General features: G+C 42.1%; 1 protein-coding gene across 2 annotated transcripts in view; it reads right to left on the reverse strand.

The window, feature by feature from the left end:
* Window positions 1-18,263, reverse strand: part of SV2C (synaptic vesicle glycoprotein 2C) — a 160,711-nt gene that overhangs the window by 29,650 nt on the left and 112,798 nt on the right. For both annotated transcript variants that reach the window (XM_057698350.1, XM_057698341.1), the window contains exon 4: window positions 50-183. In XM_057698350.1, the coding sequence (XP_057554333.1) occupies window positions 50-183 (134 nt within the window). The remainder of the gene's footprint in view (window positions 1-49; window positions 184-18,263) is intronic.

Below are 18,263 nucleotides of genomic sequence, written 5' to 3' on the forward strand. Positions count from 1 at the left end.
CGTTCCCACGTACGTGGCTTCTTTGAGCATTTGTAATGATGAGTCTTACCTCCAACAAGAACCGTGGGCTTTCGGGCATGAACGTGAGGGCCACCACTGAGGAGACACAGGGGAGGGCACACACGATGACGAACACGCGCCAGCTGTGGAACTGGTAGGCCGACCCCATGCTGAAGCTCCATCCTGGAAAAGGAAGACGGGAGGGGTGAGGGAGAGCGAGGACCCCACGTCCCTGCGGGTGTCGACACCTTGAATGGATTAATAGTCAAATCTTACCACTCCCAGAGGAATGAGCTAATCTGGGCATTAGCCACAGTGACCAGCTCACCTTGAAGACAGCCAATGCTGAGAAGAAATGCTTGGAATCAAAGGGGTCCGGGGCTAGGAATGGGGGTGCATGTATATTTCTGGACAACCAAACTCTAAAGGCCAGGGTAAATGAATTTGGGACAGTGCTTTTCCCAACAGATCCCTGGGCTGGGTATCTTCTATCTGCTCCTCCAGATCACTCTGCACTCTTGTCTCTGCTGTGTGCCAGGAAATGGCCCTTGCGGACCACACCAACTGGCTCCCTTGCGTACCAGCTTCCAGTTGGGTCTGAATAAAGGAAGCACTGGCAGGAGGATAGAGGAGGGGAGCAGGGTACAGGGTGTTTATCCCCCTTGCTTCCCTTCTCCCCTCCTCCTGGCTGCATGGAGGTTTGACAGTGGGTGTACTCATCCCCTGGAATCTTCTCATAAAACCACAGCTCTCGTCAGGTACTGGCGACCCCTATCTCCCCCTGCCCTTTGAGGCATAAGTGGGCACAGGATGCTCTTCTGCTACTAGCTCTGAAGCGCTTTCTTATTCCATATTGGCTTCTCTTGACTGTTCCCACGTAGCTCTTTTCAGCAACCTCCTCTGAGGGTGTCACTGGTTTCTTGCCAGCACGCTGACCAGCGCGATGACTAAGAAGTGGCATTTGCCAACCTTTCCACATGCACACGCCATACACTAGATCAAGACAATTTTAAATTTCTAAATAGTTTTCATTATAACATAACGAAAACAAACATATGGGATACCAACAGAAATCTCTTCAAGAACTTAAAAAAAAAAAAAAAAACCCAATATTAGAATGAATATAAAATGGTTGAAAGCAAAATTCCACCATGATTCTAAAGGAGAAATAATGAAGTATATCAAATCTAATTGAAAACAGAGAAGAGATTTATGGAGGCATAGATCAATTATGTGAGGCAAAATTCTAATTTTTGCAACGCTTGGTATTTAGAAGGCTGCTGTGAGCAAAAGTCAGATAGTCTACCCTCCATCCCCAGGAGAGCAGGATAACTATTCCCTGTTTGCACAGGAGCCAAGCAAGATCTTGGAGATGACATGAGTTCCTCAAAGCCACGCAGCTGAAGTTATATATCAGAATCTTCTCCACTGGGATCTGAGGCAGAATCTTATACCACACATGTCCTCATGTCTATGCTTCCTCTTAAATACAGAATTCATTGGTAAATGATGTAAACACCAATGACATGCTACATCAATCTTAGATTCATAAGCATTTTCCGGGAATTTAATACATGAGGACTATGTGGACTGCTAAATTAACTACATCGTAAACTTTAGGAGGGGATGTCTACTCTCGATGTTTTATGTAGCAGAAGTTCAGACATCTCAAATATCCAAAACACCGAGGAAACTCTGTGATGGAACTAAGAAAACATACTGTGTTCACTTCACATTTGATCTCAGAGCTTCATATAAAGGAATTCTTTTTTAAAAGCACTGGAGCCAACAGAAACTGATCCCCGCCTACGTATCCCAGCTCATCTTCTGCTGCTCCGCTGGCTCATTTGGTCCATCCCACCGACCTGCTGCCAGCTCTCTGAATACGTGAAACGTAATTCCATTTTATGGGCTTTGCCTTATTTACTAGGAAGCCCAGCCATGCACTGAAAGGATGGTAGTTGTACGTCAGTGAGCCTTTCTATGAGTTTCGAAGTGAGAGAATTTTTCAGTATTTCTTGTCCTCAGTGGAGTCCCCTCGGGGCCTTTCCTTTTACGTTGTCCCTGCCTGGACTGCCCTGACTATTTCATACACGGATGCCTCCTTTATACTTTCCAGGTCTCAGTTTAAGGTCACCTCTTCAGCGAGGCCCTAACACCCAATCCCACTCATCCCCAAGCCTGTTTTATTGTCTCCACAGCACTTACTGCTATCTAAAGCTATGTATTCATTGATTTGTTTACTTGTTCCCTGTCTGTCCCTTTCCACACCATGAAAGCAGGAATTCTGCTTTTGTTATTCATCAATATAACCCCAGTGCCTATAGCAAGTCCTGGTCCATATGAAGTATTCTTTAAATGTTTGTTAAATGACTGCACACACACACATACACCCTTTTGTGTGTTTACGTGTTTATATGAACATGCGCAGAATCACCGCAGGCTGCTAAGATATTAGTTACTCAGGTTTTCTTTTGACATTTTTTTCTGAATCCACACTAAACAGCAAAACAACCTTGATTTACTTTTTCTAATGAAATTTGCAATTTGTATACAGTAAAATTTATTATTACCTTTTAAATTACATTGTTCTATGAGTTTGATAAATGCGCAGTCACATAACCAGCATCATAACCAGGATACAGACTGCTCCATCACCCCAAAACATTCCTTCAGTCAACCCCTCTCTATGCCCAATGCCTGGCAATCACTGGTCTGTTCTCTGTCCCTACAGTTTTGCCTTTTCCACAATGTCATATAAATGGGTTTACATTTTATGTGGCTTTTAAAATCTGCCTTCTCATACAGCGTAATGCATGCATGCAGATTGCTGCACATATTAACAGTTTGCTCCTTTTCATGGCTGAGTAGCATTTCATTGTGTGGATATTTCATTTGTTTGTCAACTCATCAGCTGAAGGACAATTGGAATTTTTCTATTTTTAAAGGATTATAAATAAAGCTGTTTATAAACACTTCAGACAGGTTTTTGTGTGTCCCAAAGTTTTCCCTTTCTCATGGGTAAATACCTAGGAGTGGGTAAATTGAATCATTTAATAAATATATGTTTAGTTTTATAAGAAACTGCCAAACTATTTTCCACAGTGGCTGTACCATTTTGCCTTCCTACCACCAGCATATGAGAGTCCTAGCTGCTTCACACACTTCCCACCACTTTGTTAGGTTTTTTTTTTTGGTTAAATTTTGGCCATTCTGTAGGTGTGTAGTGGTATCTCACCATGGTTTTAATTTGCACTTCCCTAATGGTTAGTGATATTTCAATTTACTTTCTGTGCATTCATTCATACCTCACTTTTATTGAGTGCCTCTATGCGTCTGTCACAGTGCTGAGATGTGAAGGTTAACATTTATTCCCTACCCTCAAAGAGTCAAAGTCCAGAAGAAGAGGCAGATGTGTTAAAAGACACAATAAATAGTGTGATTCATGCTAGAACAGGTTCTAAAGAAAGTGTAGAGGTAGTACAGAAGGGGTGGAGGTATGTATCCAAAGGAATCTTCTCTTAAGAGTGCTTGCCAAATTTCTTGTCTGATTCAGGTCCATGAAAACAAAGAGAGCAAATTCTTACGTTTCTTACATCCAAGTTAGGGATACAGTTCAAATCGGTACTAAAGAAGTAGATGAGACCAGCCAGGACTGACTGCCATGCCCAATCCCCAACTCTCTCCTACTATATTACAGCCATCTGACTTGAAGAGAGACAGGAGAGCCCTAGAGGCAGGAGGGAGTCCTAGAAAAGGAGGTCACTGCTACTCCCCTTTTAGGATACACCCTAGGGCGGGGGTGGGGGTGGGGTGGGGGAGATTGATGGATGATATCCTGTGGCCTGAATGAGGCATAGACACAGTGAGGGTTTTGAGAAATGACCCTGCAGATGCTTCGTAAAACTAAAATACCATTACCGAGATTAAAAATGAATGACAGAATGACGGAGGAAAACACTGACTGCCATAACTACTCAGCCATGAATTCTCAGGACCCCTCCTCCCCAGATCCACTTCAAGATGAGTTACATTTGCATTTGAGAGTGACACAAAGCCCAAACCACAAACATCTGGAAGTGGGGAGACACCAGCATGGAGTGAAGGACTAGAAAGTGATACAAGCCACACGCAACTGCGAAAGTGGTTGCTGCTTTAGGATATTCACCCGCACACAGTAAAATGGCTTCTCGTCTTCATGTTGGCATCACGCCTTTTTTGTCTTAAAAAATAAATAAATAAAGATTCTTGCGTGGACAGTGGTTCTAATTGAATGTCATACTGAGGGATTTATCTAAACATAATGTAAATTCCAGGCAAGGAAGGACCTCAATTAGGGTATTACAGAAAACAGTGAGTGCACAGCGCTAATCAGCGTGGCGCTAATAAGAGTGTTATGTGTCTTGCATGATAAACAAAGCCATTTACCAGGCTCAAGCTGACGTGCTTTGTGAATGCAGAAACCAGCTGCCTCCCCAGCTGCCTGACTGTCTGAAATCTTTCAAGATGCCAAGGCAGAAGTGTGGGATGCATGGAGAAGAATGCTGGCTTTCATGTTCTTTCCTGGGCTCTGTCCCTGAAGCGTTGGTGAGTTAGCATCTACTCTATTGATCTATATTTGGTTGCTAGTTATATGATATTTTCAATGACCTGGTGTTTGGTAAGAAGGCAGATTTTAGGTACAAGACACAGATCCAGTCTAAAACATTAGTATTATTAATTAATATTAATAAGAAATAAGTATTATAGGTGAGATCAGTTTTCAACAGCTAAAAAGTAAACCACCTATATTTATTTGTCAGTAGTCTTCACTCACAAGGCACATAGCCAGCTAAAATTCTCTTTGGAAAAGTGGCTCCAAATCTACTTTCTCAAGTGACCAAGAAGCTTAGAAAGGGAACAATGATCAGATGAATTTCTGCTTTTATTCCTATAGAAATAAAATGTTATCCCCTCAACCTGTCACTGGTTTAAAATATAAATACTATCTAATCAGCATGAAACATTGTCACACATCTTGTGTCATCTGTGACTCTATAAGATTTAACCAGGTGCAGCTGGACAGTCCTGGTGGCCAAGATCAGCAGAGATATTTCACCTTCTCATTTGTAAAAAAAAAAGTGGGAAAAAGGGAGGGTGAGGGGAATAGTTAAATCAACCATGGTACAGCCATGCTATAGAAGACAATGTAACTATTGGCAAAAAAAAATGAGGTAGATTTTTCTGCACTGATTTGGAAACTGTCCAGGAAAAAAACTCTTTTCAAACCAGTGTAAATAGTAGTGATTTCATTTTTATATACACATAAATTATATCATTATATCTAGAAAACAAGTGGGATGAAAAGATACTCACCTATTTTACATGGTTATTCAAGCTAGGAAGTGGGAGCTATTAGGGGCCTTTTGCTTTGGCATTATTTAATTTTTGAATTTCATATTACCTTTCACTCAAAGGGGGAATTAACCTTTTCAAAGAGTTGCAAACACAGAAAGAATAAAATACCTAGGAATAAACTTGCCTAAGGAGGCAAAAGACCTGTATGCAGAAAATTATAAGACACTGATGAAAGAAATCAAAGATGATACAAACAGATGGAAGGACATACCATGTTCCTGGATTGGAAGAATCAATATTGTGAAAATGACCATCCTACCCAAAGCAATTTACAGATTCAATGCAATCCCTATCAAATTACCAATGGCATTTTTCACAGAACTAGAACAGGAAATCTTGCAATTTGTATGGAAACTCAAAGACCCCGAATAGCCAAAGCAATCTTGAGAAGGAAAGATGGAGTTGGTGGAATCAGGCTTCCAGACTCCAAACTATACTACAAGGCTACAGTGATCAAGACAGTATGGTACTGGTACAAAAATAGAAAGGAAGATCAATGGAACAGAATAGAGAACCCAGAGGTAAACCTACACACATATGGGCACCTTATCTTTGACAAAGGAGGCAAGAATATACAATGGAGAAAAGACAGCCTCTTCAATAACTGGTGCTGGGAAAACTGGACAGCTACATGCCAAAGAATGAAATTAGAACACTTCCTAACACCATACACAAAAATAAACTCAAAATGGATTAAAGACCTCCAGGTAAGGCCAGACACTATAAAACTCCAGAGGAAAACACAGGCAGAACACTCTGTGACATACATCAAAGCAAGATCCTTTTTGACCCACCTCCTAGAATCATGGAAATAAAATCAAGAAGAAACAAATGGGACCTCATGAAACTTAAAAGCTTTTGCACAGCGAAAGAAACCATAAACAAGACAAGAAGGCAACCCTCAGAATGGGAGAAAATACTTGCCAATGAAGCAACTGACAAAGGACTAATCTCCAAAATATATAAGCAGCTCATGCAGCTTAATACAAAAAAAGTAAATAACCCAATCCACAAATGCGCGGAAGACCTAAATAGACACTTCTCCAAAGAAGACATACAGATGGCCAACAAACACATGGAAAGATGCTCAACATCACTGATCATTAGAGAAATGCAAGTCAAAGCCACAATGAGGTATCACCTCACACCAGTCAGAATAGCCATCATCAAAAAATCTAGAAACAATAATGTTGGAGAGGATGTGGAGAAAAGGGAACCTCCTACACTGTTGGTGGGAATGTAAGTTGGTACAGCCACTATGGAAAACAGTTTGGAGGTCCCTTAAAAAACTATAATGGAACTACCATATGACCCAGTAATCCCACTCCTGGGCATATACCCAGAGAAAACCATAATCCAAAAAGAAACATGTACCATAATGTTCATTGCAGCACTATTTACAATAGCCAGGACATGGAAGCAACCTAAATGCCCATCAACAGATGAATGGATAAAGAAGATGTGGTACATATATACAATGGAATATTACTCAGCCATAAAAAGGAATGAAATGGAGCTATATGTAATGAGATGGATAGACCTAGAGACTGTTTTGCAGAGCGAAGTAAGCCAGAAAGAGAAAAATAAATACTGTATGCTAACTCATATACACGGAATCTAAAAAAATGGTACTGATGAACCCAGTGACGGGGTAAGCATAAAGATGCAGATGCAGAGAATGGACTGGAGGACATGGGGTTGGGGGGCTGGGGGGGGGTGCGAAGGGGAAGCTGGGATGAAGTGAGAGAGTAGCATGGACATATATACACTACCAACTGTAAAATAGATAGCCAGTGGGAAGTTGCTGTATAACAAAGGGAGATCAACTCGATGATGGGTGATGCTTTAGAGGGCCAGGACAGGGAGGGTGTGGGAGGGAATCGCGGAAGGGAGGGGATACGGGGATATATGTATAAATACAGCTGATTCACTTTGGTGTACCTCAAAAACTGGTACAAGAGTATAAAGCAATTATATTCCAATAAAGAGCTTAAAAAATAAAATAAATAAAATATGTTCTTGCAACATAAAAATAAAAGTTGCAAGCCTTTGACTTTTCTGAAATATAAGATCTGATGTGAAAAGAGAGGAAATAAGGAAACTGGAAGGATAGCTGTCATAGTATTTAGCATCCATACAATTTTCAGAACTAAACTAACGCTGTTAATTCTGATTGTGAGGAATCTAAATATTGACACTACAGGGCTCATTTATGGAGAGCAGTGAGGAAGTGTCCCGGTGTCTCTGGATGGGAAAGAAAACGATATTCACAGACCTTTCAGCTTTAAACCTGTAACTCTACTCATAGTCTGATTTTGGATTCTCAGGCCAAAGCCAGTTGCATCTTGAGGGTAATGGCATGAGCACTATTGCCAATGTGATACACACATCACACACACACAGACCTGGAGGGGATCCGTCTGCGGCATGTAATCTTGCCTTCAAGAAGTGAGAGCCAATTCAGCTGGAATGACACATTCCAGGGAGATGTGTAACTAACTGTAGTAGCCATCTGTCTCTAAGAGCAGGCCTAGGCAGCAAGCTGACCCTTCTTGCTAGTTTCTCTATTTCTGTTTCCAAGCTCTGGTCCCACCATTTGGAATGCACAGAGCCAGAGGTCAACAGCAGGAGGAAGTTACATTATGCCTCTGGTTCCTGAGTCTGACCTGTGATCCTAACCACGCTCTTGAAGAAGCACACTGCCTGGTGGCTTTTGAAATGCAGAAATTCATGGACTTATTTTCTTCAGGGTATATCTGCTGTGAGTGCTCCAAATATGAAAAGAAAGAATGAGAGGACCTTTCCAGAAAGAGTTCCTGGTAAAATCATGTAAGACTCATTCAAGCATGGTGCTTCCCAAGCTTCACTGACAGAAATGAGTCCAAGGGTTTGAAAAAAGCTGACAGCATAAAGTGTGTGTGTGTGAGAGAGAGAGAAAGAGAGAGAGAGAGAGAGAGATGTGTGTGTGTTTGTTTTAAACAAAGGTCCTTTGGACTCTTCTTTTGTAGACAGACAATAATAGGGTACTAGTATTATGATAATGTAGGTCAATTAAAATTTTATCAAAGATTTTTATATAAATATACACCACAATAGCCTATACGATAGTCAAATTTCGACCATATACAAATGAAGCTTATCATAAATGCATATAAAGGCAGTTCATTATTCTGTAAATATACACTGGATATATGCATATTTTTTATCTTATAGCACATATAGGCACATTTTCTTTCTCTGTTTTACTCAAATATTTATTTAAAAGGGACTGCATATGTCTGCAGACATGTTAATATATAAACCCTTATATAAACTGATGTCCATGGACAAGTAATAAATCAACTACGTTCATTCTGTGAACAGGCATGGTCTTCGGAAACTGAAAAGCAAACAAAAATAAATATTGGGAATTCTTGTGTTAGGTAGGAAGTTGGACTAATAGATGCTAAAGCCCATTTAGGGCTAAGGTTCTCTCTGATTCTAAGGTTCTCTCTGTGCCTGGACTAGATGAAGCCACAGGAAAATCTCTCGAATATAGATCCATGGTAAGAAATAGGACACTTTCAAAACTGAACAGAACAAAACAAACTCGTAAACCACAGTTGGTACTGTCACAAGTGCCCAAAGGTTGGTAGAGAACTTGTAGCAAAATGATACGTATTCTCCATATCAGCAAGTCAGTCAATCTGTTTTCAAATCAGCTGTCCTTAAAAAAGTGTTTTTTTCTAAACAGTGCTCCATGCAACTTCATGGCCCCCCATCTATTCCAGGTGAAGATTTCTTTCTGTTCTTTGCAAATGGTGTCAGCAGGATCCTGCTCATGGTCAACAAAAGCTCGCTCTTCATTCCCAAGCCATTTTTAACGACAGAGCACAAAAATGCTCACGGAATCCATTCTCAGAAGAAAGTTTTCCTCCCCGGGTGGGGATGAGAAAAGGGCTGTGATATTTCCCGTGTTATGACAACGGAGGTCAGCCTGAGCGCTCTTTGTTGCTGGTGCCAAAGGTCACACTCATACATCTCCGCTGACTGTCGACCTCTCTACCTGCTCCTGTTTTTCTAGCCCTATTTCTTGCCTTGTAGCCTCTGATCCAGAACAAATCATTTAACACTTGACAAGCGAAACAGCTGCTTAGCTCATGATTCAGGCCCAAAATGGCCCTTAGAGTTTTGTCATTTACGTCAAAAAAATTCCATTCTAACGGGCTAGGAAATATATGCGATCGTAATGACCTGGGAGCTCAAGGAAGGGGACCTCACACCCTGCTTCCAGGCACAGTGGACGGAAACATGACTCTGGAGAGGCCACTCCCTTAGCCGCATCGCCAGACATTGCTCACTCGTATCCAGCGTAACCCCACCCAGAGAACAGCCTCTGATCATCTCAGGTTCCAGATGTCTACAGTCATCAGATGCTTCGTGAAAGGCCCCTGCCCGAGTGGAGATGCTCAACCTTCCTTCCTCACAGCCTCCCAGACCAGGAATGTGGCCGCCAGCCTCGACCCTCCTCCCTTCCTGTGTCTAGTGAATCACTGAGAAGTATGATGCTATTTTCTGTATTTCTCCCAAACCTGCTCCTTTCTCTCCACTTCTGCTTTAATCCAGGCCCCCATCCCTTGCCCGGCTCACCCTAACAGGGCTGATGTGCAGCTGGCATGGATCTGTAGGGCTTGCCCACTGCTGCGGCACTGAAGTATGTGTGTCATGGTTACTGCCCTGAGTCCTGAGCCTGGGATCTCTCCATGGTCCAGCAACAGAGGGGTCTGCCTGGCCCGGGGTGGGGGCCTCAGGACCTGGCTCCAGTGCTTTGGCTTTCTTCTCCTCTGACTGGGAAATGCCCTATGGTTAAATAACTTTAGCATCACCTCTTTTTTTCTTCTGTGAACAACATACGTTAATTGTATTAGGAATAGTTGATGTGTGCTATTATATAAATTTCAGGTGTACAACCTGGTGATTCACAATTTTTAAAGGCTATACTCCATTTATAGCTATTATAAGTTATTGGCTATATTCCCTGTACTGTGCTGTAAAATATATCCCTGTAGCTTATTTATTTTAGACATAGTGGTTTGTATCTCTTAATCCACTACCCCTATCATGCCCCTCTTCCTTCCCTCTCTCCACTGGTAACCACTAGTTTATTTTCTGTATCTGTGAGTCTGTTTGTATTTTGTTCTAGTCACTAGTTTGTTTTATTTTCTTTTCATCAGTTTGTTTTTGTTTTATTTATTTCACCAGATTCAACACACAAGTGATTATAATATAGTATTTGCCTTTCTCTGACATATTTCACTAAGCATAATACCCTCCAAGTCCATCCATGCTGTTGCAAATGGCAAAACTTCAATCCTTTTTTACGGCTCAGTAGTATTCCATTGTGTACATATACCACATCTTCTATATCGATTCATCTGTTGATGCACACTGAGGTTGCTTCTGTATCTTGGCTGTTGTAAACGAGGATACTACGTACATTGGGGTACACGTACCTTTTTGCGGTAGTTGTTTTTTTCCTTCAGGTATATACCCAGGAGTGGAACCGCTGGGTCATACGGTGGTTCTTTTTCAGTTTTCTGAGAAACCTCCATACAGTTTTCCACAGTGGCTGCACCAATTTACACTCCCACCAATGGTGTACAGTTCTCTGGACACCCTCGCCAGCATTCGTTATTTGAATACCACCTGTCTTAAACAGAGCTTCCAACCTGCCTAGTCTAGTCAATCTTCCATGTACCTTCAAGAGGTCTTCCCATAAGAAAAACAGAATCACAAACTCACTTACTAGCTTAAAACCTTTCCATGGTTCTCCACTGGCTCTTCAGGATGAAGCCTGCATTCTTCAGTGTGGCCACAGGGCCCTCGGAGAACTGGTTCCTGCCCAGCTCACCAGCCTCATTCCTCAGAAATCCCTCCTTCCATCCTTTGCCACCTGCTGTGCAACATCTTTTCATCTTTACCCATCCCCATCCTTGTCAATTTGGAGAACTCCTAAACTTCAGTCTTCTATTAACCAAGTAGAGAGGAACATCCCCTGTATATTCTTCCAGACACAAACAGTATTCACTTCCCCACTGAGCTACCCTGGGATCCTGCGAATTCCCACAGACCTTAGCATGGTGCCTGACACAGAGAAAAGCCACAGCAGAGAGTATCATTCATCGGCAAGCCTGTTCCTGGAGGGTAGGGGCCATATGTTATTCATCTTTAGTACAAAATGCGGCAAAGAGAAGTCACTCAACAAATGCTTATTTAATTAATCAATAAAGAATTTGTCCTTTGATTCCTTTAAAATCAGAGTATTTGTCTAATACCTTCAAAAGTGACTTTTTAGAAACATATTATATTTCCCAATTTCCAAATATATGGAGTTTTGTTTTGGTAATTGATTTCTAGCTTAATTTCCTTGAGGCAGGAGATCCTGCTTGGTGGTATTTTGAAATATGTTGGAACTGCTTTACAATTAAAAAAAAATTTTTTTTTAAATTTCTTGGCTGTGCAGCACAGCATGAAGGAGCTTAGTTTCCCAACCAGGGATCGAACCCTTGCCCCCTGCAGTGGAAGCGCGGAGTCTTTACCACTGGACCACCAGGGAAGTCCCCACAGCTTTTGTTTTTTTGTTTTTTCCAGCTTTATTGAGGTATGATGGACAATTTAAAAATGTGCATGTTTAAGGTGTACAATGTGATGACTTGATACATGTATAGCTTGTGAAATGATTACCACAATCAAGTTAATACACATATACATCACCCTACATTTAAGAGCTACTCCATGAAGTTCAAGTATACAGTACAGAGTTATTATCTATCACCATTATGACACATATAGAACTATAGTTATATTAGATCCCCAGAACTTATTCAGCTTATAACTGAAAGTTTATACACTTTGCCAATACCTCTTCATTTTTCCCAGTTTCTAATGTTGTATCTTGGCTTCCCCCAGAACAATGAATGTATTTTCTTGTGGACAAACTTAATACTTCCCCGTACACACTGGACTTCCTTTTGGAAAAATAATCATCTCAGGAGCTAATACACTAATATGTAACTCAAAGGGGCACTCTTATAACACGTCTTTAAAGCCTGTTTCATACAGATTGCTTGAAGATAAAACATAAAAACCCATATCAGTTCAGCTGTGGGCAGAAACCCAGTTCACTCTTGCCCATCCCTGATTTATGACCCGGCATGAAACATACAAATGCTATTTCTCCTAACCCGCCCCCTACCCCATTCCCCTTTGTTTTAAAATGTCAGGCATCCACCCAGAGTTACGTTTCACCTTTGCTCTCTGGAAAGGCTGACTGCTTCGGTCATTAATCTTGGCCCAGAAGAAAGTCCCTCGCTGCTACCGACTGGGGAAATGATTGGTCCTGGTGCATCCCAGGGAGTGGTTTTCTAGGACTGTGGCGCCAGAAAAATCAAACCCCGAGTGACTGAGTCTGGGACAAGAGCAGCAGTTTTTCATTCAACGTCATCGTCTCTGGTTGCTACTTAGGAGAAGTGATGTAATAACTCAGGGAGCCCATAGCGACAGACACTAGAGCACCAGCAGACTGCTGCCCCGGCAGAGCGGCTATAAAACCAGCTTTGACCAGAATGCTCGTACCAGCACTTACAGAGTCACACGTGGGCTCCTTTTCTCTTCGCGACGGCACACTCCGCTCTGATGACAGTTGAGGTAAAGGATAGCAAGCTCTGAGTACCAACTGCAGCCTCCAGGAGGGACACAGATAAAGTGCATTCAACGCCTGTAGCAGCTTCCCAGAATATTTAGGGTACACTCACGCTGTGCCAGGCATCTCACACACATCATCTTGTTTAATACATCAATGATCCTGTGTTCCCTGCCACCCCTGCCCCCCCACCTCAGGGTGGCCAGATAAAATCAGGTCACCAGTCAAATTTGATTTAAAAAATTTTAGTATGAGTATATCCCAAGCAATATTTGGGACATACTTATACTAAGAATTATTTGCTGTTTATCTGAAATTCACTTTTTAAAAATTCAAGTATAGTTGATTTACAATGTTGTGTTAGTTTCCAGTATACAGCACAGTGATTCAGTCATACATGAATATGTATCTATTCTTTTTCAGATTCTTTTCCCTTACAGGTTATTGCAAAATATTGATACAGTTCCCTGTGCTAGACAGTAGGTCCTTGGTGGTTATCTATTTTATACACAGTAGGGTACGTAGGTTAGTCCCAAACTCCTAATTTATCCCACCCCATCCATTTCCCCTTTGGTAACCATAAGGTTGTTTTCTATGTCTGTGGGTCTATAAAATTCACATTTAAGTAGGCACCCTAGTTGCATTTTATTTGCTAAATCTGGGAATCATATCTCAGGAGACTTTTTGGCAATGTCTGGAGACATTTTTGACTACCATGAGCTTGGGGGAGGAGGGTGACTACTGGCATCGAGTAGGCAGAGGCCAGGGACGCTGCAAAATATCTTACAATGCACAGGACAGCTCTTCCACCCCCACGGAATCATCCAGCCCACATGTCAACAGTGCCGGGATGAGATCCTGCTCTAGATGAGTCACTGTGCGCATCTGTGGCCCAAGTACTCAAACTTGATAGAGATAATAAGGCTATTTTAAAGCTTGTTTTCAGACAGAGGTTTGGTTGCTTTTTTAATATACAAATTTATTTATTTATTTATTTATTTATTTATTTATTTACTTATTTATTTATTGGCTGCATTGGGTCTTCATTGCTGCACATGGGCTTTCTCTAGTTGTGGTGAGCGGGGGCTACTCTTCATTGTGGTGTGCGGGCTCCTCATTGTGGTGGCTTCTCTTGTTGTGGAGGACGGGCTCAATAGTTGTGGAGCACGGGCTTAGTTGCTCCGCGGCATGTGGTATCTTCCTGGAGCAGGAATCGAACCCGTGTCCCCTGCATTGGCAGGCAGATTCTTAACCAGTGAGCTACCTAGGAAGTCCTCAGACAGAGGTTTGGAAACAGACCTCAGAAGACTTTGGATTTTCATTCCTGTATGAATGCATTTTGGTTTTATGTTAGTTTTTGTTATTAAGTTTTAAGCTCTTTCGATTTTTTTTTTTTTTGGCTATGAAATTGATCTACAGGGGTTGTCATTTTTTTCTCCTCATATACGTTTAAACACACCCTAAAGAACAAGTGATGGTGGCACACAATAAGAACAAAGGAATGCTTTCTCCCCCGGGGTTCTGGTAGAGGGCAGCATTCTTCATCAAATGCTTTCTGATGACACCTGCAGCTTATAAACGCTTATTACCACAAAAAAGTGGATAACCATCTATTTCCTATGGCGTTTGTATTGCCGTTTCATAGGGCTGGGAAGTTTCCTCTTAAAATTTCCTGCTAACCCTCAGCAATGGAGAAACAGCACCATTAGTAAAAGCACCTGGCTTTAACCACGTGCCCCGACAAGGTTACTCCAACAGGGCCGTGGCTGTTTAGCGGCAGGGGCCCACACAGGGTTCCAAAGACCTGGGCTCAGAACTCTGGGAAGCATGAATTCTCTTCGGGTCGTCTTGGCTCCAGCATCCTGGAGGCCACCTCTCCGTACCCATCCATCATCCAGCCCCGTGTATCACAATCACCAAAGTTCATTACCTTCTCTCAGCACTCAGAGACACTATCCACAGTGACTCACCTTTCCTTCCCTCCTGCCTGATCTCCTCCTCAGCCCCTGCTGGTTAATTATCCAGTGTCCTGGAGGATGGCTCAGGAAAAGCACCTCAACAATGAAATCTTCCACTGCAGCCTCAACCTTTCCCCTCTCCCCATCGCTTCTAGAGCTTGCCCATGAGTGATTCCCTTTTTGTCTACCTGCTAAAAACAGTGTCAAGTTTCCCTTTTTCCTATCTCGAGTTCCTTGTATCCGAAGTGGCCCCTCCTCCCCAAAGCAGTCAGAGTCCCTTTGGGCACGCAACGCCCAGCCTTTCAGATATGCTTGGATAATACACGCAGCTTAGGCTCCACTGGGACACAGCTACATCCCCCTTTATAGATTTAAAAAGTGATGATTTAAAAAAATCAGCCTTAACACTGAATTACCATTATTCAACATCATTAGTCTTCAGGGTCATGCAAATTAAAACCACAATGAGATACCATTCCACGCCCACCTAGGGCTGGCGAGGATGTGGGCAGCTGGAACTCTCAGATGTTACTGGTGGGAGCGTAAAATGGTACAACTTTAGAGAACTGGCAGTTTCTTACAAAGTTAAACATACACCTACCCTGTGATCCAGAAATCCTACTCCTGGGTATTAATCCAAGAGAAATGAAAATGTAAGCAGAGCTGAAGCTGCTCAAAAGACTTGTATAAAAAATGGTCAGAAAGCAGCCTTTAGGAAAATTAAAATTAACCCCTCCCCTCCCTCCAAAAAAGCCCCACATAAAACTGGAGGCAACTCAAATGTCCAAGAACAGGAGAGTGGAGGAACACATTATGTGAATATATATAATGTGATACTATTTTACAATAACAAGGAAGGAACTACTGATACATGTAACTATATGAATTTTTAAATGAATTTTAAAAATATTATGCTGAGTTAGAGAAGCCACAGAGTTCCATACTTTATTTACACAAAATTCAGGAATGGGCAGAACTAATCTTTGGCTATAGAAATCAGAACAGTGGTTGACTCTGCGGTGGGGAATAGAGGGACTGACTGAAAATGGGTGTAGTATCCTGTTATCTGCATTTGGATTTGGGTGGTGGTTACGTGGATGTATAAAATTGTCAAAATCCATAGAAAGGTCACTTAAGAAGAATCTTTTTGTATGTAAATTACAACCTCAATTTAACAAAGAGTGGTCAGATGACAACAGCAGCAAGATTACATTATCGGTAATATACTAAAGCTCCAGGCATAGGACTAGATGCTTTATAAACTCATCTGATTTGGAAGCATTCAAATTGTGTTGCTTTGGGTTTAGCACTATGTCAACTGGTTGTGTCTGAACAGAAAACATTGTTTTTGGTTTTCACAGCAGAGGTGATCAAAGGCCAGGCGGGGCTCAGGTTCCATACAGAAACTCCTTCCACTCTCTTGGCCAAGCTCTCTTTGGACGCAGGTAACTCCTGAAGAGGGAGTTTCTAACCCTGGGGACTAAGGAAGCTGGGGCTATTCCTCCTTGCCGAAGGGAGAGTTCTCGAGGCTGCTGCCCTTCTGATCCTCACCACGTTGCCCAGAATGGTCTCCAGCAGCCATCTAGATGCATCAGATACAAACTACAGCCTGCAGTGAACCACCACAGTGTCCACAATGACTGTTTCCAAGGATTCAAACCACAGAAGAGACAGTTCAGACTTTTGTGACTTCAGTGAGGACTTCACCTCCTACCATATCTCTCACAACCAAACTCCACACACACACACACACACACACACACACACACACACACACAGACACACACACACGAGCTAGAGAGAACATTTAGCCCCAGAGCCAGCAATAATTGTGAGATTATTGAATAAGATTATATGTTAATTAATAAAATTAATAAATAAGTAGAGAAAGTAAGTAATTTCTTTGCTTAACTCAGGGGCTCTCGAAGTTTGGTGCCCAAAGAACACTTGTGGAGGTTTCTAAACACCACGGATGCCTGGAGGTCGGTGTGAAGTCTGACAACTGGTCTGGATAAACAAAGTGGCGGTGCACTTAGATAGAGAGGTAGATTAAAGAAGATTAAAAAAAGGTTTTCAGAAGTCTAGCAGTCATTTTCATTTGGTAGGAGGCAGGTTAAAGAAGTTCAAGTGCAATTTTAGAGACTGACAAGCTTAGTAATGAGGAGGGACTTGATGCTCAAGTCTGCCTTATAAACACCTTTGCCTTCTGAGGGCAAAGTGAAGATGTGAACTCACCAGTGTTTGTTAGTCTTATGAAGGTCTTGAAAAGATCAACACAGTGACATTTTAAAAGGGAGGCAGATGAAAAAAAGATTTGGGAGTGGGCAGGACTGTGGTTGGGAAATGAATTTCCGTGGAAACTGCTCTCCTTCAGAGTCCAGCTGGCACAAAGGCAAACCCAAGAAAGTTTAAAACATACCTCATGAGCTCTCCAATAGACTGAGTTTCCAGAGGTGACAAAGGAAAGAAAAGCCTCTGACATTAAACCAGGACAGGCATGAATCGCAAAGCTAAAATGCACCCTTCATCCATTCTCATGTTCTAAGAAATGGTAGACTGTGATTAATCCTAACACTGGGGGGCACCCTGGGTTCACAGGATACAGAGATAAGGTGCTTTTGAAAGCCCTTTTCCTGCTGACTTTTACCTGTAAGGCTGAGGGGAAGCTGGAATCAATTCAGACGCATGCTTATCCTGAAAGCTAAGGCCACTAAAGCTGTTGTGCTTTTTCTTTCCTGTGCAGTTCTCATTCTTGTGCATTCTACGTCAACTGCTGCACTCTTAATTCAAGCTGGCAAGGTACTTATCTGGGGGGATAAATACATAAGTTGGAAAGGCAGGGTGCCTTCCAGCTCTGAGGGCCAGAGACCCAGCCAGGGGTAGCCGAAGCACAAAGCAGTCTCATGAGGGTTAGAATATAAGGTGGAGCCCTTAAGTGCTGGAGATCAGTATTGTTTAAAGTGGAAATCCTTGCCCATCATTTCATAAAAAGACCCCAGCACATATTCTGCACCTCCCACCTCTTTGTTAGGTTTTGAGTTTTAAAAAGGGATCAGGGAAACTTCCCTGGTGGTCCAGTGGCTAAGATTTTGCTTTCCAATGCAGGGGGTGCGGGTTTGACCCCTGATTAGGGAGCTAAGATCCCTCATGCCTCACAGCCCAAAAAACTAAAACATAAAACAGAAGCAATGTTGTAATAAATTCAATAAAGACTTAAAAAGTGGAAC

The sequence above is a fragment of the Hippopotamus amphibius genome, chromosome 1 (assembly GCF_030028045.1).
Source record: "Hippopotamus amphibius kiboko isolate mHipAmp2 chromosome 1, mHipAmp2.hap2, whole genome shotgun sequence".
NCBI lineage: Eukaryota > Metazoa > Chordata > Mammalia > Artiodactyla > Hippopotamidae > Hippopotamus > Hippopotamus amphibius.